The 22154-nt window shown below is 38.3% G+C and overlaps 1 protein-coding gene across 2 annotated transcripts in view; it reads left to right on the top strand.

Moving 5' to 3' along the window:
- TBCEL (tubulin folding cofactor E like) overlaps positions 1 to 22154 on the top strand; it is an 89479-nt gene that overhangs the window by 24868 nt on the left and 42457 nt on the right. For both annotated transcript variants that reach the window (XM_064577319.1, XM_045894824.3), the window contains 5 exons: positions 6972 to 7121; positions 9003 to 9142; positions 16629 to 16810; positions 18130 to 18386; positions 21032 to 21158. In XM_064577319.1, the coding sequence (XP_064433389.1) occupies positions 6989 to 7121; positions 9003 to 9142; positions 16629 to 16810; positions 18130 to 18386; positions 21032 to 21158 (839 nt within the window). In that variant the 5' untranslated portion in view covers positions 6972 to 6988. The remainder of the gene's footprint in view (positions 1 to 6971; positions 7122 to 9002; positions 9143 to 16628; positions 16811 to 18129; positions 18387 to 21031; positions 21159 to 22154) is intronic.

Below are 22154 nucleotides of genomic sequence, written 5' to 3'. Positions count from 1 at the left end.
TGGGTGAACTTATTTCTTAAAGCAAATCTCCGTCCCACCCTTATTCTTCCTTTCTTCTCTCTGGCATCAACCATAGGTACTAATTTTACTAATTTCTATTTTATCATATGCATATATAAGCAGATCAATCTATTTCTTTGTAAGATTTAAAATGTATATTTTGAGAGTCTATAGGGTGGTATTTTTGGCTTTTTTTTTTAAGTTGTGAGTGAGGCCAGTAGTATTCACACTTTATGAAGTATGGTACTCTACCATAAAGTTTATTTGTGAAGTCAATACTGATCTTGCATACCAGCATAAAGATCTATCTTGTATACCTTCCAGTGTTAGTGATCAGAAATGTTCTATTTTCGGTTGTGTTCAGTTTCATACTGATTTTGACCTGACCCTTTGATTGGGAACATAAAGTACAAATAGTTTGACAGGTATGTGGAGTTTTAGGTGACTGGATGTTCTATTCTGATACTAATCTATTTGGCAAAAAGGTACTGAGCAGCTTATCCTCCAGTTTTCATTTCATCCTGACTTTCTCCAAGCACTTTATAAGAGCGCATTATAGTTAGGATCTGAGGCACAAAGCAGTTGAGATTTTCACAGGCACACCCCAGGACTTGGTAATGGAACCAAGCAATATCACCCAAGATTCCTGGCTCCTGGCTTTCGGAACCAGTTCAGAATACTTTAGAAATGCATTAAAACTTTGCCAGCTGTAGAGGTAGTCAGATGTAATTTGACACCAGTTCTTTCCAGAAATTGTAGATTACCCCCCCACCCCCAAAGAAACCTTTTAAAAGGCTCCAGTTAAAGATCTTTTTCCATCCTGTATTTCCTCATTTTTCAGTCTGTTTGGTTTTCAGTTTTTCCGTTCCCACCTACTGTTCCTCCTAAAACTGCCCCAACAGATTTTACATAGATTTATGTTACTGATCCATTTTGCAGTCTTAATGTTCTAATTCAAAACTTGTGTATTAATGCGTACACTATCTACATTCCTGGAACATTATTCCAGTAGGCTATCCTGGAAAATGACCAGGGAAAGGCTCCTGGCATTGCTTTTAAGTCTTTAGGGAAAAAAAAAGAAGATACAAAAAAAAACAAAAACAAAACCCAGAGTATTTGGAAGAGTTGTTAAGGCATGAGGCCACGAGAAACAACTTGTTAAGTTCCCATGATTGCTGGCTTACTAGCACTTATTTTAAGAGACACACTTATTTGAGTGTGTCTGTAATGTTGCCATCCCTCGGTTTGCCTATATTTGAATTGTGTATAAGATTGTTGCCCTTGAATTGGTGGAGGTGGTTCTAAAGCCTCCAGTTTAAAGATGCTATTTAAACTCGGTATTATTTTGACAGTGTAGCACCCTCCCCACACTTTTTATTCTTTTGAACTGCTAATTGTATAGAAGGTAGCAGTGTAACTTCTTTGACGTCTGTTAAACATATCTACAAATTCTGTTGGCATTCTGCTGGAGGCAGGTCCTTGATGAGAACTGTACTGTCTGTCCCTGGTGGCCTAGGTCCTGCTCTGTGTCGTCTGCTGTTGGCGATAAGTTTACATTGTAAAAGAACCTTCCACCTGAAGGTTCCTGGAGTCTTAGATGAACACACACAGTTCGGTTTTGACACAATCAGTGCCGGAATAGAGGACAGCAGCGGACATTTATCACTCTGTGTGGACAGAAAGAACACACTGTCTCGTGCTAAAACTGGTTCTGTCTTTAAGCTTACAAATGAGGATCCTGACCGAGGGCAGCCATGAATTTTCAAGATGACCTGTGATATCCTTATTATGAAATGTACTTGATAGTCTAAGCCTTGGTAAATGAAACTTTTGTTCAGTAGATGGACATGTGCTTATTAGTATCTTACTCTATGTTCTAGGCATTTGAGAATTGATTTCACAAAGTACAGTGGGTATGGTCCTGGTAGTAATCTAGGGAATGAACCAAGTTTAGAGACCATTTTTTCTTTTTAACGATTTATTTATGAGAGAGAGAGAGGAGGAGCAGAAGGAGAGGGAAAGAGAATCCTAAGCAGACTCCATGCCCAGTGTGGAGCCCGACGTGGGGCTCCATCTCACAACCCTGAGATCATGATCTGAGCTGAAACCCAAGAGTCTGATGCTCAACTGACTGCACCACTCAGGCAACCCTAAAGTCCACTTTTATATTCATGAGTTTTTTCAAATTCTTGTTACAAACCCAAGAGAAAAAATTAGCCCATTAGAGAGGTTACATAACTAGCTTGTGTTCTACCCAGCTAGTAAATAACAGCCTAAGTCTTCTGTGTTCACGTGCTTTCTACCGTGCTACAACCTCCATTAATATATAATTAGTAACATCTGTGTGTTTTAGAATATTACAACAGCCCTGTAATCCCAATAATGCATTTGTATATTTTAGAGCTCTATGGAAACCCTGAAATCCAAGTTGTATAGATATTCATATCTTACTTTACGAAGACATTGGAGTCCTAGAAAATTGTGTCTTGCCCAATGACACAAAACTGTAGAACTGAGTGGGGCTTACACCTACTCCCCATCCTGAATTCCCTGCTCTTTCTACTCAGCACACTGAAGGCTAGTATCACTTCTCAGCAACATTTATTGAGTTATGTGTAGTACACTGTGCCAGATGCTGTGAATTCATGAGGGAGAAATAAAATGACACACCTACGCTCCCCTTTATAATGTAATGGTGGCGTTAGGACAGTCACATGAGAAAAATACCTACTGCTCAGTATCATTAAACTGTATAAGCAAAAGTAAACCAGTGTAACACAGTGAAGTAAATGTGTCACTTCCAATGGTAAACAATTCAGAGCATTATCTGGCTGGTATCAAGCAGACTTCTGAGAAGTTTTTAATGCTCATACCCGCTGGTTGCTTCTAGGACCATATACCAGTAGTCATCTTCAGCCTCTTCAGATCCACGGGCTGCTTCTCTGTAATCTATAACCATGTTCAGCCCTCTTCTATTTTAAGAGGAAAAATCTGGACAGTTGTCCCCGGTTCACTACTCCTTCCTGTTCCTGCCTCATTTATCAGCCCATTTCATCCTCCCCTGCTTGTCAGCTGCCCTTCTAATCAAAACTTCTCAAAATGTTGACTGTACACTCTATTCTGGTTGTTCCTTTTATTTTCCTTCATGACCCTGCTTCCTCTGCCTGTCCCTTAAACATCAGTGTCCCAGAGAGTTCTGTTGTTCTGCCGTTCTTACTAATAATATTTCCTATATGGTGATGATGTCACAATCTTCCCCTCCAGCTCACAGTTCTCACCCAACTGCAGACTGTTTCCTTGGATAGTCCACAAATGCCTCAGGCTGCATGTGTATGCAGTGGGATTCATAATTTTCTTCTGCAAAACTCAATCTCTTCATATTTTCTGTTTACTTAATGGCATCATCAGTCACCTGGTCACCTGTACTAGAAACCTGAGGGTCAGTCTTTACCTTCTCCTCAGCCCCCATAATTCCTGAAAAGCTTGCTTTCTAAATTGACCTTGAATCTGCCACTGTTTTACTGTATCACCTCAGGCCCTCGTCGTCTCTCCTGTTTTGTTTTGGGTGTTTTTTTAAAAAAAAAACAAAAACATTTTACAGCATTGCACTTTATTTTTTATTGAAGTGTAACTAACATATAATGTTATATTAGTTTCAGATGTACAGCAATCCTGTACATCACTCAATACTCACCATGATAAGTGTAGTTAGTATGCAATGTTATTACATACATATAACATTATTAGAATATTATTACATACACACAACATACATACAATGTTATTACCATATTATTGACTATATTCCTTATGCTGTTCTTTTTATTTTATCTCCATGACATTTTTATAACTGGAAGTCTCTATCTTTTAATCCTTTTTATCTATTTTGCCCATCTCCCCACCTGTCTCCCATCTGTCAACCATCAGTTTTTCTTTGTATTTAAAAGTCTGGTTTTTGGGGCTCCTGGGTGGCTCAGTCGGTTAAGCATCTGCCTTCGGCTCAGGTCATGATCCCAGGGTCCTGGGATCGAACCCCACGTCGGGCTCTCTGCTCAGCAGGAGTCTGCTTCTCCCTCTCCCTGCTGCTCCCCCTGCTTGTATTCTCTCTCTCTCTGTCAAATAAATAAATAAAATCTTTTTTAGAAAATTTTCAAAAAATTAAAGTCTGGTTTTGGGGTGCCTGGGTGGCTCAGTCTGTTGGGCATCCAACTCCTGATTTCTGCTCAGGTCATGAGATCAAGCCCCGCATCGGGCTCCGTGCTCAGTGGGGAGTCTGCTTGAGATTCTCTCCTTCTCCTTCTGCCCCTCCTCCCCCTCCCAAATAAATACATAAATAAAATCTTTAAAAAAAAAAAAAAGGTCTTTTTTTGTTTTGTTTTGTTTTCTAAATTCCATATATAAGTGAAATCACTTGGTATTTGTTTTTCTCTCTCTGACTTACTTCATTTAGCATAATGCCCTCTAGGTCCATCCATTTTGTCCCAAATGGCAAGATCTCATTCTTTTTTATGGCTGCGTAATATTCCATTGTATGTGTGTATGTATATATGTGTGTGTGTATATATATACCACATCTTCTGTATCCATTCATCTGTTGACAGATGCTTGGGTTGCTTCCTTATCTTGGCTATTGTAAGTAATGCTGCAATAAACATAGGGGTGCATATACCTTTACAAATTAGTGGTTTCATTTTGGGGGGGTAAATATTCAGTAGAGAAAATACTGGTTTCTCTATTTTTAATTTTTGGAGGAACCTCCATACAGTTTTCTACAGTGGCTGAACCAATTGACATTCCCACCAACAGTGCATGAGGGTTCCATTTACTCCACATCCTCTCCCAACACTTATTTCTTGTGTTTTTGATAATAGCCATTCTGACTGATGTGAGGTGGTGTCTTATTGGGGTTTTGATTTGCATTTCCCTGATGATTAGTGATACTGAGCATCTTTTCATGGGCCTGTTGGGCCACCTGTAGTCTTCTTTGGAAAAGTGTCTATTCGGATCCTCTGCCCATTTTTTAATCAGATCATTTGGCTTTTTTAGTGTTGAGTTGTATAAGTTCTTTATACATTTTGGATACTAACCCCTTATTGGATATATCATTTGCAAATGTCTTTTCCCATCTAGTAGGTTGCCTTTTTGTTTTGTTGATGGTTTCCTTTGCTGTGCAAAAGCTTTTTATTTTGATGTAGATCCAATAGTTTATTTTTGCTTTTGTTTTCCTTGCCTGAGACATCCTATATTTTTATAGTATCCTTCTAGCTCTTCTCCCTACTTTCAGTATATATTCCTTCATATTCATCAGCTATTTGATTGTCAGAATGAGTTTTCCAGAAAATTTGGTTGTTATATTCCCTTCCTTAAAACCTGTTAATTTCTCCTTGTTTTCTATGGAATAAAGTTCAGCTTCTTAATGTAGCACATGATCTCCTCTGAGGTTCCTGTTGAGTTAGTCCTGATGCTGTTTTCTGTTAGACCACATATATTCACATTGTTATACGTTTTTTTCATGATATCCCTTCTTCTTAGAGTACTCTTTATTTTCCTTAGTAAAAAGCTTGTCATCTGATAGTTCAAACTACAGAAGTCAATTGCCTGTATTTTGATTCATATTTAATATAGATCACAGACCAGCCCCTCAAGATAATGGGTTAGCAGGCTGTCAGAAATTAGCATGTTTTTAATATTACCTGTTTTAACCTATGTATGAGTACTGAGAGGATGCTGGAGTTGGACCCGTAGCTGAAGTTAGACAGTGAAGACTCTACCCAAACTCAAAACCAAAAGAAACGACATTCTGTATTAGTCAGGATTGGGTCCATTTGTAAGTAACTGAAAAATTGAACAGTGGCTTAAATAAAACAGAGGGTTATGTATCTTTCACTGAAATTTCCAGAGATGTGCAATCCAGCAGCTCAGTTCCATGAAGTCCTCAGGGACTTAAATTCCTTTTGGCTCGGGGAGCCTGGGTGGCTCAGTCATTAAGCATCTACCTTCGGCTCAGGTCATGATCCCAGGGTCCTGGGATCGAGCCCCGCTTCGGGCTCCCTGCTCAGGAGGAAGCCTGTTTCTCCCTCTCCCACTCCCCCTGCTTGTGTTTACCTCTCTCGCTGTCTCTCTCTGTCAAATAAATAAATAAAATCTTAAAAAAGAAATTCCTTTCTGCTCTTTGCTCCACCTTCCTGAGGGTATTTTCCTTGGGCCCATAGTACAAAGTAGCATTTGTTTTCTAGGCAAAAGAATCGACCCAGAGACAAAGAAGGAGGCAAAGGATACACTCTGGCTGTCTTTTAAGGATGATTCCCAGAAGCTGCCATAGACTATTTCTATCCCATCGACTAGAACTTAGCCATATACTCATTCCTAAGTACTATGTACACAGTTAAAAATTCTTTTACTGAGGTGCCTGGGTGGCTCAGTCGGTTACATGTCCAACTCTTGATCTCAGCTCAGGTCTTGATCTCAGGGTTCTGAGTTCAAGCCCTGCATTGGGCTCCATGCTGGGTATGGAGCCTACTTAAAAAAAATTCTTTTACTATGGAAGAAGAGGAGAATGGATTTTGAGGGATAAATAACAAAGTAGTCCTACAAACTCTAGTCTGATGTTGAGTCTGCACCTTTTTTTTTTAAGTCCTTTTTCCTCTTACTTACCACATAAACCCCATGTACCAGCAAAAAGTCTTCCTGTTACCCTTGATTGGAAATGATTATCTCCTCATCACAAATTATCTTTTGGCACTGTTAATCCATATTGCAATTATAATATGCTGAACTGCATTGCTGTCATTTTTCTGCATATATAGCTCCCCTAAATCATAAGGTCTCACCACAGTGTAAATTCCTGGGGACAGTGACCGTGTCTTATATGTCTGCAAGGCCTGGGCTAGTGCCTTATAAATAATTGGTTAGCAATAAAAGTTTCTTATATGGCCAATAAATAACTTTGACGATTTCTTGGTTTCTTGTAGAATTTTAGGAAAGGAAGATGGATCAGCCTAGTGGAAGGAGTTTTATGCAAGTATTATGTGAAAAATATAGTCCTGAAAATTTCCCTTACCGTCGTGGTCCTGGGATGGGAGTCCATGTCCCAGCCACACCTCAGGGCTCTCCTATGAAAGGTAAGAAAGATGTGACCTAAAACGTTTACTTACTGGAGCTTAGTACTTAGGACCTCAAACCAGAATATTGTCTTGTTTGCAGATTATTTCCTTTATTTCGGAATTAGAATTGCATAGTCTCCCTTGTCATGACTTCAATTTTTTGAAAAACTCAAAAGGATTTCTTTTCCTCCTGATTGGCCAGAAGGCATCTTAGTTGCACAAGACACAATATTTGAGTGGTAAGGTTTCAAATACGTATTCTGTTGAGGAGCTTGGAGGATGCGAGACAGTACAAGACTGGTGTGTGTCCTCAAAAACCTTACAGCCTAACTGGATTACAAGATAATCACATTTACAGACATATAACACAAGGCAGCTTATGTTGAACCAAATGATTGGCACAAAAATTTAGGAGAGTGTTAATTAGTATGATCAGGAAAGGATTCAAAGCTATGAGACTTGACCTAACCCTTTAAGAATATAGAACTTGGTTAGAGGGGAGAGCAAGACATTCTAGGAGAAGGGTTATGGTGTGAGAGAGATCTACAACATGGAGAAATGTGCAAGGTGTGTCTCTCACTTACATCGTAGCCTCATTTGTATTTAATAGTTCTTGGAAGTAGTTCTTTGTGAGTATGGGAGATCAGGATGGAACAGTGTTTTAGTTCTTGTGTTCCTCAATACAACTTGTCTTACCACTCCATATAAACTGGAATGGCAGAAAGAGATAGATTTCTTACTTGGTCATTTTTTTTTTCAGGATCCATTCCTATTCTGAAAAATTTGATAGAGAAAAGTACTGAGTTGAAAAATTATGTAATTTGAGGCCTCCATGAATAAAATATTTCCTGAGTCATTATTTTATATCAAAGAGGGAAAAAGTTGTTGGATTCTCATGTCTATCCTTTCTACAAGGACAAACGTGGTTATTGACACATGTGTTTTTGAATCAGGCAGTAGTTTAACTACCCCAGTTTGACCAAATTCATTAAATAGTTTAAGACTCTGAAACAGTTTATCCCACTACAATTATGTATTTTTAAAAGTCTGATTTTCATAAGGGACACATTCTATGTGGATATGAAATGGAAATGGTTGATAGACAAGAAAGAGACCTAGATTTTTAAATGGATCCACTTAAGCAAGGAAGATTTCTTCAATGATATGAATTTGAAGAACAGAAGTGGTTTCATAGTAGACCATCTAATAGTTTGAGATAATTTTCAAGGGCAGCATAGGCGGAAATACACATCAGACAAAAAAAGAGCTCTCCAGAATGATACTTTTGAACTAAATTTAAAAAAAGAAAGAATTGAGGCCAATTAGAAGACAGTAGGAGTCCAGATGAATCACATGTTCTAGTGTTCAGATGATGAGATGACAGCAAGGATGATAGCTGTATTGTTGGTAGTTGAGATCAACCATCCTGTCAGGGGTAAAGCCTACAAGACTTTTTTGGTGGTACTGGTCCAGTATTTTTAATCTCCTCCTGGGCCATATTTGGCTGTTTCCCCTTAGAACTCAGTACCCTTGGGTTCTGGAGGGGAGGGGGGTGGGAGGATGGGTTAGCCTGGTGGTGGGTATTGAGGAGGGCACATTCTGCATGGAGCACTGGGTGTTATGCACAAACAATGAATCATGGAACACTTCATCTAAAACTAATGATGTAATGTATGGGGATTAACATAAGAATAAAAAAAATAAATTAAAAAAGAAAAAAACAAACAAACAAACAAAAAGAACTCAGTACCCTTGGACCCCAACATATTCTCTTTTTTTTTTTTTTCCTGAGGTCTTCATGTAATTTCACACTATTTGATTTTGATTCCTGGGGGCTGAATATATGTTAGACAAGAATTAGGCTGATTTAAAAAGTGTTGTGTTTCCCCCATGATTCAGATCGCCTCAACCTCCCAAGTGTGCTCGTGTTGAACAGCTGTGGAATAACATGTGCAGGAGACGAAAAAGAAATTGCTGCCTTCTGTGCTCATGTGTCGGAACTAGATCTTTCTGACAACAAACTCGAAGACTGGCATGAGGTAGTTTTTATATTCCCGCATTTTGGTGACTTCTGATGAATTCTGGTTCTCACTTGAGATTCTCATCTCTGTGTCTCAAGATAAATAACTGACTGCTTCAGCTGTTCTGTGGTGATTTTTTCAGCTAACGTTGTTATTGCTAATTTGTTTTCCATTAATATGGAAAGCACTGGGGAGCTTTTTTCCAGGCATCAAGAGGTTAATAAGACACAGAGGTTTAGACTGCTAACCATGCATTGGGCTTTTTACTGTCTCACCAGTATACACATCCTGTGTTCATTCTGTACCACCACTTCAACATTTAGTGCTCTAAATTGACATAAAAATTGCCTGAGCTCGAAACTCAGATTACAAAAATATTTATTTTTGGTACTGAAATTCACTCCCAATATTTTAGAACTTTTCCTTATTTTATGAAGTCTCCTAGTTGTTTTGACATAACTGATGTCTTTTGACCTCAGAGTAAGGCACACCAAGTACACAAATAAAAATATTACAACATTCTTTCTTATTATTTATGTAACATTGCCTACATGATGATAACATTACCTCGTGGAAGCTATGCTTAAGAATCAGGGAAAATTAGTTCTTTCTCCTTGATTCATTCCCCTGCCTTAATTTAGGATATTCTTTCTTGAGAAAGCTTCCTGATGGATTTTCCTGCCTCTGGTTTTATTCTGCTTCCTGTAAGCTGTCTTCTATAGTGCGACCAGACTCCTTTTAATCAATGAAATAAGATTATGACACTCTTGCTTAAAGTCCTGTAGTTGCTTTTCACTGCCTAGAAACTAAGGCCTGAACTCTCTAAATGTAGCCTTCCACCATATGGCTCTTGCCTACTTTTAGAGCTTTATCTCCATCTTTAGCCATATGCTTTTTCTTGCAGCTCATGATAAACTCTTGACATGAAAAGCTTCCTTGCTTTTATTCATTCTGAATCTACTGCTTTTTCCTTGTCTACCTGATCTCCTCCTATGTATCTTTCAAGACTTGGCCCAAGTCACTATTCCTCTATGAAATTTTCCTTGGTTCTCGCTCAGGCAGAGGCAGATTATCCCAGTACCTATATCATGATGCTGTGATAAATGCAATCACTTATCACAATGTAGTGCAATCTCTTGCTTACTTGACAGTTTTCCTGCTAGACTGTGAGTTTATTCAAAGTAGAGATTTTTGTCTTTATTACCATCAGCACCCAGAGTGTCATACTAGGTACTCAAATGTTTGTTGAATGCATTAATGAACAAATGATTGCATCTTAAGGATTGATCAAGACCACTTGGTCCAACTTTTCCTATGATTTTAAGAAACTCACTTAATCCTTTAGTGCTTCACTTTGCTCAACCCTAAGACAGGGCTGCAGATAAAATTAATCATTGAGGTGCTTTGTAGGTATTAAATGCTATACAAATTCTAAGACAGCTTTTTTTGTTTAAGAAAAATCTGTTTATAACCTAGTTTTCTTCAGCTTTTCTTACATTTATCTATTTCATAGTCTAGCTTAATCTGATAACTGTGCTTCTGGTTGTATTTCCTATTTTTATTGAGATGTTTACCAAATTCTTTGAGATGCATGTTGTTTGATTTTTAAGTGACTTGTTAATATATGCAGATTTACTGGGCTGTTCCAAGAAATAGTCTCTGTACATGTGTTTATTTATTAATTCATTTATCTAAACAACTGGTATAGTTCACTGTCCCACAAATTACAATCTGTGCCTTCTTGGTCCTTTGAGATGCTTAAGTGACGTGAGTGCTCTGTCCACACTGCACAGATGCCAAAAGAACTGCCTTGTTTGGGCGCCCGGGTGGCTCAGCTGGTTAAGCGACTGCCTTCGGCTCAGGTCATGATCCTGGAGACCCGGGATCGAGTCCCACATCAGGCTCCCTGCTCAGCAGGGAGTCTGCTTCTCCCTCTGACCCTCCTCCCTCTCATGCTCTCTGTCTCTCATTCTCTCTCTCGCAAATAAATAAATAAAATCTTAAAAAAAAGAACTGCCTTGTTCATCCTCCTCCTCCCTGATTCCCACAGTAGTCTGCTGCTGAACATCTGGTGAGAGTTTTTAACCTGCATGGGTGGCAAGTCAGACCACATCTTCCTCTGAATCTTTTCACCTATGTTCATAGGGCTGATTCCCTTAAATGTGTTTCTTTGGGAGTGTAAAATTTCAGAAAGGTTTTGTGCTTTGTGCTCTGACCATGTACATAAGCTAGGCTTTTGCCAACTGCCAACAGTTTCATAGTTTTATAGCTGCTGCCTCAGAAGAACAATCTATGTCAATATGGATCAGAACACAAAGTTCACACTAGGCAGTTCAGCCTTTTCTCTGCTTAGACAAAGGTCTACACTAAATGTTTTCCAGGCCACGTGGGCATATATAGACAGAGGGTCCTATGTTCCTTTGTGCTCAGTTTGTATCTTCTTACATGTGCTCTATAGTCTGTTTCCAGGCAGTTTTCAAATAAGTCTTCGCTGCTCTACCCTTTAGGCTTCCATCTTCCAATTTATTTTTGTTTTCATCATCCCTTTATTTTTTGTCCTTTGCTTTAACTGTAGTTGATTCCAATCTTCTAGAATATCTATCAGAGCACAGAGAGGTGGGAGAAGTACTGACAGCAGAAGCGTATTGATTTTTAGGATTGATTAAACTTTTTGCCAGGCTACTAATGCCTCATAGGTCACAGTTTTAAGACATTACATTTCAACCCCATTGCAACCCGTGTACCTGATTACCAAAAAGATAATTTGTCCCTGGCCATTAAGTAAGTTTATTTTGGCCTGTATTTGAGATAGCGATGTGGGACAAAAATAATATAGTTTGTTCTTTGAGTCTTTTGAGTGGTTACTAATGTTATAAGTAACTTCTTTTGTAGTTTAAACTACTGGCTGCTGGATATCCAGAGATAAAGATAAATACCAGTGAGAGGTGTAATACTGTGGAGGGAGGCAAAGATCTGTCTCCATCCTTCTAAAATTGGGCATCCGCGTGTGAAAAAAGATGCATTTTTTAGCTCTTGACTTGAATTTTAGCTAAGTACATTTTCGTCTCACCTTTCCCAAGGCATCTCCTTTTTCCTCCCTTCCTTATCAAAACCATTTTATAAAAGAAATTAAACCAAGTAGTTGAGAGGAGAGAGGAATTAGCCCCTCAGGTGAGGCAGAGAATAGCTTGGGTATAAGTTACAGATGGTTATCTTACAACCCTTTCCCCATTTTTCTTAAAACTTTAGTTTCTTCATTTTTAGAAGCCAGAGTGAGAGGGTCCTCAATTAAATCATAGAATTGTGGAGACCTAGAAGGTCATGTAAGTTCATCTCCGTGTTTCTGTGCATGAACAACACAGGTTTGAACTGCATGGGTTTGTTTGCATGCAGACTTCTTACAGGACAGTACTGTAAATAAATTTCCTCTTCCTTATGGTGTTCTTAATAATATTTTCTCTAGGTGGGTGGGGGAGGGGCTAAATGGGTGATGGGAATTAAGGAGGGCACTTGTGATGAGCATTGGGTGTTAATATGTAAGGGATGAATCACTAAATTGTACTCCTGAAACCAGTATTACACTATCTATTAACTAACCCGAATTTGAATTAAAACTTGAAAGATAAAAAAAAAAGGTTTGCTATTAAAGAGGCTCTCTCTCTCTCTCTCTCTCTCTTTTTTTTTTTTGAGATGGGGAAAGAGAGAGACAGAGAGGGCGAGGAGGGGCAGAGGGAGAGACAGAGTACCAAGCAGGCTCCACGCCCAGCACAGAGCCCAACACGGGCTCAATCCCACGACCCTGAGATCATGACCTGAGCCGAAATCAAGAGTCGGACACTTAACCGACTGAGCCACCCAGGGGCCCCAAGAGGGTCTCTTTTGTGTAAAATTCTAAAATATCTAGAGATGTAAGTGTATATGTTGGAATATGCATACATTTTTTTTTTTCCGGGAAGAATCACAAAAATTTCATTTGTTCTGTTCGAATTTCAAAACTGTGAAGATTTTGTTATTGTTTTGTTTTGACGTCACTGAGGATAGTGGGCTGTGAATTTATAGTGTTTTTTAGTTTTCTTTATATTTCTCTATATGAAAACAAAACACGTTACTAAAACAAAACAAAAGCAGAACCAAAAAATTTTTCTCTACCTCACTTTATTGTAAGAATACAGTCTATAATACACGCAAAATACAAACTATGTTAATTGACTGTTTATGTTATCTGTAAGGCTTCCTGTCCACAGTATGCTGTTCGTAGTTAAGTTTTGGAGGAGTCAAAATTTACCTGATGATTTTCAGCTTTGTAGGGTGTTGGTGTTCCCTAACCTCTGCATTGTTCAAGGGTCAGCTGTATCACTGTAGCTAGATGAGTCTTTTTCTTCTTGATTTTTAGAATTTAAGAACGATAAGTCCGTGTACTGTCCCAGAGACTTCCTGAATGTTTGTTTGGCAGACTTTGCTGTTAGGACATTTTTATAAGTAAATTTCCCTGTGTAATTAATATACTTTCTAAAATCTTATCATTAATGTAAGGTTACCCCTGAATCCTTTTTAACTTTAGCCTCTTAAAGAATGTATTTATTTATTTCTAAAATACATTATTTTTTCCTGTTTGAATTATTATACTGTAGTCCAGTTGCGATTTTTTAGACTATTCCAAAGCTAATGTGTCATTATTTTAAATGTTTATTATCACGGGACAGCTGCATAGATGCAAAATATGAAGAAGATTTTATCACATAATTTCTGGGAGAACTCCTTCAAAAACCTTTAAATTATCCATTTGGGGATATTTTTTCTTTTTATTATAAAAATAAAATACGAGGAATGGTGGTTAGCAAGAGGTTTATGTTTTGTTTTTATTTAACTGGGGTTATATGATAATTGGTTATTCTTCATGCTGTGCTTGGAGTGCAATTCCTCTTCATCTTCTTTTGCCCTTAAAAGAGTTGAAGCCAGGCGGCCATCATCCCGTGTGGGAGCCCTTCACAGCACTGGTATTCAGGAGGTAGAGCGAGGTAGAGGACCGATCAGTGCGTGGACCATTTAGCTGTGTTGTAGCCACAGACTCCACTCCAAACCCTGGCCGTACGTCACACAAATGCTTGGTACCATTTGATCACTAAAGGGATCAGGCAAGAGAATATGTGCAGACTGGTATAAATTACTTATATTTTAAACTGAAGCCTAGTGTGTTTTTCTCTAAAAAATAGCTCATTTCTTCATTTGCAAAATGAAGATAAAAATGGTCCCACTTCACAAGGTTAGCGTGTGGCATAGCTGAACTAGTATGAGGACCGGGCCCTCTGACCTACTCGAACCTTCTTGGAATTAGTCCACTTCGCAGTGATTTTAGAGCTCCTGACCTGTGTGGTCCGCACAAATCTGAGGTGAAGTGCACATTACTTTTTCTTTCCACCCGTAGCTCTCAACGCTGGCTGCCTTTTTGGCATAACCTATGGAGCTCTGACAAGAAACCAAATCTAGGTCCCAACCATGAAGCTTTAGCTCACCTTTGAAGCTCCTGATTTAGTAGTTTATGGTAGAACCTGGGAATTCGTGTATTTTTGAAATTATACCAAGGATTTTATTTTATTTTTATTTTTTAAAATATTTTATTTATTTATTTGAGAGAGAGGGAGAAGCTAACTTCCCACTGGGCAGAGAGCCTGATGTGGGACTCAATCCCAGGACCCCGAGATTATGACCCAGGCAGCTATTCAACAGACTGAGCCATCCAGGCGCCCCATACCAATGATTTTAAATAGGACATATTAAAATAAAGATAAATACAATATAACATATAGCTAGGGTTGACATGTTGGTTCATACTATACTTATGTTAGTAATAGTTACATTTACTGAATGATTTTGTGCCATTAATTTATTCAGCAAACATTAAGCACCCACTATGCAGTAGTGAACTAGGTAAGTACTATCCCCGCTTTCATAGAGTTTATATCCTATTGGGGAATAGGTAAGAAAATAAATTTCTAAAAGGTGTACCAATCACTCTGTTAAATGCTTTACACATGGATCTCATTTAATGCAATCCACAGTCCTGGGAAACAGGTGGGTCCTGTTTTCTCTGTGTTACAAATGAGAACACTGAGACCTGGGAAGGTGAAATAACCCATCAGACCACACAGCTAGGAAGTGTTGGAACCTGGCTTGAACCCAGGTTTTTTGACTGTGAAACCAATCCTAACTATTCTGTTGTACTTCTTTTCTCATAAAGTTTAGTTACCACATTGATGCTTAATCCATTTACTGGGTTTCTAACATTTACTTCCTACTTGTTTAAGCTAGTTCTTTTTTTTTTTTTCGGGGTATATTTATAATTTACTAGTGGTGGTATGCTGGAAGAACAATGGTCTGATTTTTATTTATTTTTATTTTTTTATTTTTATTTATTTATTTATTATGTTATTAGTTTTTGATGTAGTGGCTCTGATTTTTAAATCCTAGATTTGGTTTTTGTGTCGCTGAGACCTTAGTCAAATTATTTAACGTTTCTGAGCCTCAGTTTCTTCATTATTTAACATGAAAATAGTTATCTTGCAAGTTGTTTTGAGAACTGAGTGAAATAGGATATCAAAGAGACTAGTACTATACAGAGCAAGTAGTTAAGGTCAGTAATGCTACTTTCCTTTTTTAAAAAAAAATCTTCTTGCCTACCAAGTTGCTAGCTAAATCATTAAATTGATGATCATGTTTTCTCTTTTCTTATATAGTTATGGATGCTTTTTGGTTTTTGAGTATATATATATTGAAGTTTGGTCATCTTTGAACCAAGCTGAAACTGTTTCTTTTTTTTTTTAAAGATTTTATTTATTTATTTGACAGAGACAGAGACAGCGAGAGCAGGAACACAAGCAGGGGGAGTGGGAGAGGGAGAAGCAGGCTTCCTGCTGAGCCGGGAGCCCGATGTGGGACTCGATCCCAGGACCCTGGGATCATGACCTGAGCCGAAGGCAGTCGCTTAACCAACTGAGCCACCCAGGCGCCCAAGCTGAAACTGTTTCTAAGTGAGCGTGGCTATGTAGTCAATTTTGAACACTTGAGCTGTTACCATGTGTTCTTCAGTAAAGCCTTAATGTTGTACTGAGGACAAAAGGAAGGAGAAATTCAAAGAGAATTACATGACCCAGTCTCAGCTCTTTAGAAACTTGCAGTCTAAAATGTCCTCTAAACTGTCTTTTCTCCATTTATCAAAGAGAATATCATATAGAACAAAATCAAAAACCTTGCCCAAGGCAACATGGAAGGTCTTTCTTTTGTACCATTAATTTTCAATTATGTCACTATTTCATAGAAAGATTAAATTATTTGCCAAGATTTGTTGAAATTACTTTTGCCTCTCTGTAGGTACCATCACTAACACAGGACTCCCTAATATGAATGGCCCCTTTCCTGGAGACCCACTCACTTAAGCTTTGTGAGCATGATTGCTATTTAAAAACTCTGATTACTGCCTGATATGCATTTCTTTTTTTCTCCCTAGGTCAGTAAAATTGTGTCAAATGTTCCCCAGTTGGAGTTTCTAAACCTGAGTTCCAACCCTCTGAATTTGTCGGTTTTAGAAAGAACATGTGCTGGGTCCTTCTCTGGGGTTCGCAAACTTGTCCTCAACAACAGCAAAGCTTCTTGGGAGACAGTCCACACGATACTGCAGGAGTTACCAGAGTAAGCCTAGAGGCATGATGGAGAGGGGGCAATGTCGCCATCTTTGTTAGTACATAGAATTACTGCTGATCTCCCATCTCAGAAACACTAGAACAGCAGAGTGGACGGAGAATGAGGTCAGAAGAACAAAATAATTAGAACCAGGATGTGAGGGTCATTTAGTAGCGTTTTCATTGCAAGACTTGTTCAGTGTTGAGTAGCACCAAGACATAGGATCTGTCATCCTTTGGCTAGAAAATATCCCTGAGAAGCACTTATCATTTCAATATCCACCCACCCTTTCTCCATTTTAATCATCTGATTACCTGATTTCAGAATTTTGCCTCAGTGCTTTTCTTTGGGAGGAAAAAAAATCAAAGTATCTATAAAATATATTAACACTCAGATGATTAAGTGCCTTGCTGACCTGATGGGAAAATGGAGCTCTTTTCAATAATTTAAACAAGAAATTATGTTTTTGTCTGTCAGTTTAGAAATACTTTCTTAGATTTGTTTGTATCTAGTTTAGAGTATGCACCTAAGTGTTCAAAGGAAGTAGTTTAAAAAAATATATGAAACTATAGTTTCTTTGTCTAACTACAGAAATGATCAAGGCCTTTTGAATCTGCTCTCTCCCCATTTATTCCATCCAAGTTTCTCACTATCCCTCTAATGAGATTGGTTTCCTCACCGCATGCAGCATCTAGCATGGCGTAGTATGAGCTTTTAAGTCCCAGTTCCACTTACTGCCATATGACCTCTGATCAGGTAATTAGCCTCACTCAGTAAGCTTTGTTTCCTTGTCTATAAAATGGACATAACTGTATCTACCTTGCAGAAAAAGCAGGACAGTCTATGAAGCACTTGGAGCAGGGCCTGCCTCAGGGTAGGAATTCAGTAAATGATAGTTATTATTTCTGTTTCTAAACATTTTGTTCATGCTGTTCATGGGATTTTCCTCTATGTCCTTGCAACTTATGCAAGTCTACCCTTCCCTCCAGGCCATGTATTCTTTCCTGAGTATTCTAACTGCAATTTCAGTTCCCCTCCTGTATGAACTGCTATTGTACTTGGAGTTAGTAAAGCTTTATTTAGCACTTAGTTATTTAAGCACAAAATTAATTTAGTCCTGGGTTATATCATTCTCTGCTGTTTCATGTGTTTTAGGTTTTGTCTTCCCAGCTGTATTTAAGCTTTAGGAAGACGTCTTTATATTTTCTCCACAATCCCTACCAGAGTCTCCCACATAGTAGGCACTTACTTACTGAACAAATGAAAGTAGCTGCAAAGTAGAAACTTAACTGCTTTAAACAATGAAATATTTCCTTTTTTCTCTGCAGTTTGGAGGAGCTCTTCCTGTGCCTTAATGACTATGAAACAGTGTCTTGTCCTTCTATTTGCTGTCATTCTCTTAAGCTACTACATATAACAGACAATAACCTCCAAGACTGGACTGAAATCCGAAAGTTAGGAGTTATGTTTCCTTCACTGGATACTCTCGTCCTGGCTAACAATCATTTGAATGCTATTGAGGAGCCTGATGATTCACTGGCCAGGTTGTTCCCTAATCTGCGATCCATCAGCCTCCACAAGTCAGGTGAGGTATAGGCTTGTCTCGTTCTACGTGCAAATCGATCTGAACTTATGCATGAAATAAATGAAAGCCTATTTCTTGTAGTCGTGGCTCTGCCTTCTTACAGGATGCATTTTCACGAGTGACATGCAGATACCTATTGATTAGCTAAATTTAAGGCATTCGTTTTCATAAATGCAGAGCATCCTATTAGCTATTTATATTTTATCTATTGAAGAGGTCCTGCTGTGAAAGGAGTGAGATCAAATTGGTGAATTGGACAGTAAAAGGCAGAGTAAGAAGAGTACAAAGAATTACAAACTAGACTATTTTGTCTGGATTTAGGTTAAGGAATTTCACCCTACTATGCCTTGTAAATGCTCACTTTTCTAGTATTTATGTATGATCGATTACCAGTTTGCTGCCATCTGGTTCTCTGTCTCACGGGAATGCATATTTTTAGCCTATTTTTTTTTAAATTAATAAACTTCATTTTTTTAGAACAGTTTTAAATTCACAGCAGACCTGATCAGGAAGTACGGCCTTCCCACATCCTCCCTGCTCTCACACATGCACAGCCGTCCCACTGTCAGCGTGTCAGCACCAAAGTGATACATCTCTTATAATCGAACCTACGTTGTCACATCACCCAAAGTCCACGGTTTACACGGGGGTTCACTCTTGGTGTTGTACATTCTGTGGGTTTGGACAAATGAATAATGACATGTCTCCACCTTTATAGTATCATTCATAGTAGTTTCACTGCCTAACAACCTTCTGTGTTCTGCCTGTTCATCTCCCCATACCCCTCAATCGCTGGCAACCACTGATCTTTTTCCTGGCTCCATAGTTTCGCCTTTTCCAAAATGTCAGATAGCTGGAATCATACAGCATGTAGCCTTTTCAGATTAGCTTCTTTCACTTAAGAATATGCATTTAAGTTTCCTCCATATCTTTTCATGGCTTGATAGCTCATTTCTTTTTAGCACTGAGTAATGTCCCATTGTCTGGATGCACCACAGTTTGTTGTTTATCCACTCACAAACTGAAGGACATCTCGGTTGCTTCGAAGTTTTGGCATTTATTAAAAAAGCTGCTGTAAACCTCCGTGTGCAGGGTTTTGTGTGGACATAAGTTTTCAGTTCACTTGGGTAAATGCCAAGGAGTGCAATTGCTAGATCATATGGTAAGAATATGTTTAGTCTTACAAGATACTGCCAACTGTCTTCCAAAGTGGCTGCACCATTTTGCATTCCCACCAGCAATAAATGAGAGTTTCTGTTGGTTCACGCCTTCATTGGCATTTGGTGCTGCACGTGTTCTGGATTTTGGCCATTCTAATAGGTGTGTAGTGGAACCTTGTTTAATTTGCCTTCTCTAATGACATATGACACTGAGCATCCTTTCATATGCTTACATCCCGTCTGTATATCTTCTTTGGTGAGGTGTCGGTTCAGGTCTTTTGCTCATTTTTTTATTTGGGTTGTTTATTTTCTTATTGTTGAGTTTTAAGAGTTCTTTGCATATTTTGGATAACGATCCTTTATCAGATATGTCTTTAGCAAATATATGCTTCCAATCTGTGGCTTTTCTTCTCATTCTCTTGACATTGTCTTTCAGCCTATTTCTTAAAATAACTTCATAACTAAAAATAACTCTAATCTACAATTGAAAGAACATAGTTTAATTTGCCATAGAAGTCATAAGAGTAGGAATTAGGTTTTAAAAACCATTATTTTGCATAAGGAAGCTGTTGATTGCACAACTCAACACCCCTTGAGCTAACTCTGTTCTTCCTCCTAGATGGAAATACCATTCTGAGGGGAAGAGAACAGTTGTGACTTGGGATAGTTACGCACCAGAGCCCTCGTATATTGCCCCTCTGCTTTTGCCCTTGCTGCAGGTGGATAGAAATAGGAAGGGACTGCATTCTCCGAAATAGATTTAACATATTATAAAATTGACCAGCTTCATTATTACAGGCATACTTTTCCTGGCCGTGCCAAGTATCGACTTGGATGATATATTTGCTCACAGCCATAAGAAGAGGTTTTTTTTTTTTTTTTTAGCGTGAAACAGTTTTAATTTGTTGCATGTTCTTCTTACCCAATGGTTCAGGTTCTCTGTTTTTGTTTTTGTTTATTTGTTTTACTTTTAAAATCTGTTTTCCCTGTCCCCAAAATGAGGACAGTTTGTAAGAAAGATAATATTTAGTTTCTGGTTCTACTGACCTTGCCCCATTTTAGAATTTGTTAGGTGAAAATTTCAGTCTGACGGTATCAACTCTGATCAGTAGTTCCGTTCTGTGAGTCTATATTTGATGAGAGAGTTGACCACATCACCTTTTTTATGTAATCATGGCATCCGTCTTGCTTATTGAAACCACCAGAAACCCTCTTTACGAATCCTTTTGGGGGAGAATCAGTACATTAGTGGGATGTTGGAGAATAAAGTTCTATCTCCTTGACCACTGGGACCACTGGGATCACACATTTATGGTGTTTAACTGTATTCTGTTCTTTCCTTGGATGAAGACAATTTTCAGGATCTCTAACTAGGTTATAAGGATTTTAACATCTCAGAAATTAATTGAAGTAATTTTTTTTATGTTCATCTTCTTATTGGTTTGCTTTTCTGGATTTACTTAAACAATATATTTCTCAAATTAGGTTTGCAGTCCTGGGAAGACATTGACAAACTAAATTCATTTCCCAAACTTGAAGAAGTGAGATTGTTAGGAATTCCTCTTCTGCAGCCATATACCACTGAGGAGCGGAGGAAATTGGTAATAGCCAGGTCTGTTGTCCTGATTACTCTCCTTTCTTCTCTCGGGCCTTGTTTCATTAGAAGGATAACGCACTATTGGGGGGGAGTGCACTGTAAGTTTATCTGACTCTTGAGCAGACAGTGCTTGAAGGAGCTGCTTCTGTAGCTTCAAATCCTAGAAGAAAAGGGACACAATATGGTAAAAAAGATGTAAAAGGTAATTGGCTTGCCAAGACCACTGAAACATTCCCTCACAAATCTATTCTATTTTTATACTTTTTAATATTTACAATATTCGAAGTCCTATTTTGGATTATGAAGAAAAATTAGGTGTAATAGAGAATGAGTTCTATTTTAGTTGTCTTTATTTTCTCTGTTAACATAGTGGTCATTTAAAGTGTAAATATCTAAAAATTGGGCTGTTTCATTAGTGTGAAACTTAAGAGAGCAGCATCTGTGTTTTCTTCTTGAATATACATTGACTCAAACATGACCACCACATCGTTATGTTCTTCCTCTGACTCCCCAGCCTTTTGTGTCACTGACTCTGCCTCCCAAGACCATTGAAATGAGTGTTGATTTAGGTCTGAGCCTTCAGCAACGATAAGATTCTGGCTAAGATATAAAGGGCCATGGAGCTTTCATTCATTTTCTTTGTGTACTATGCATAGTAGTTTTGAAAGGGGCTTTACAGTTCCCTAAAGAAGAGTGGTTCTTCAAACAGGGTGTTGATCTTCCTGCCCAGCTAACACCTAGCAGATCCTTACTGCTTTCCGGTTGTGGACATATACATTAATATCTCACTGAAGAAATACATTTTAACATACTTTTCTTCTAAAAAGAATAAGGCTTATTGTAGACCTTATGCTTTATTGTCTTTACATAATTCTTTTGTAAAGATAATAAATTAATTGCTGAACAATAGAACCCATTTGTCCTGACTACGTGTAGACCTGCGCTGTCCACTATGGTGCTGTTAGCCCTGTGTGACTTTTGAGCACTTGAATTATGGTTATTCTGAACTGA

The sequence above is a fragment of the Mirounga angustirostris genome, unplaced genomic scaffold, assembly GCF_029215605.1.
Source record: "Mirounga angustirostris isolate CCGP_5_RB_7025 unplaced genomic scaffold, mMirAng1.0.hap1 SCAF_13, whole genome shotgun sequence".
Lineage (NCBI taxonomy): Eukaryota > Metazoa > Chordata > Mammalia > Carnivora > Phocidae > Mirounga > Mirounga angustirostris.
The sequence above is the reverse complement of the archived record's forward strand: the minus strand, read 5'-3'. Positions and strand labels throughout refer to the sequence as shown.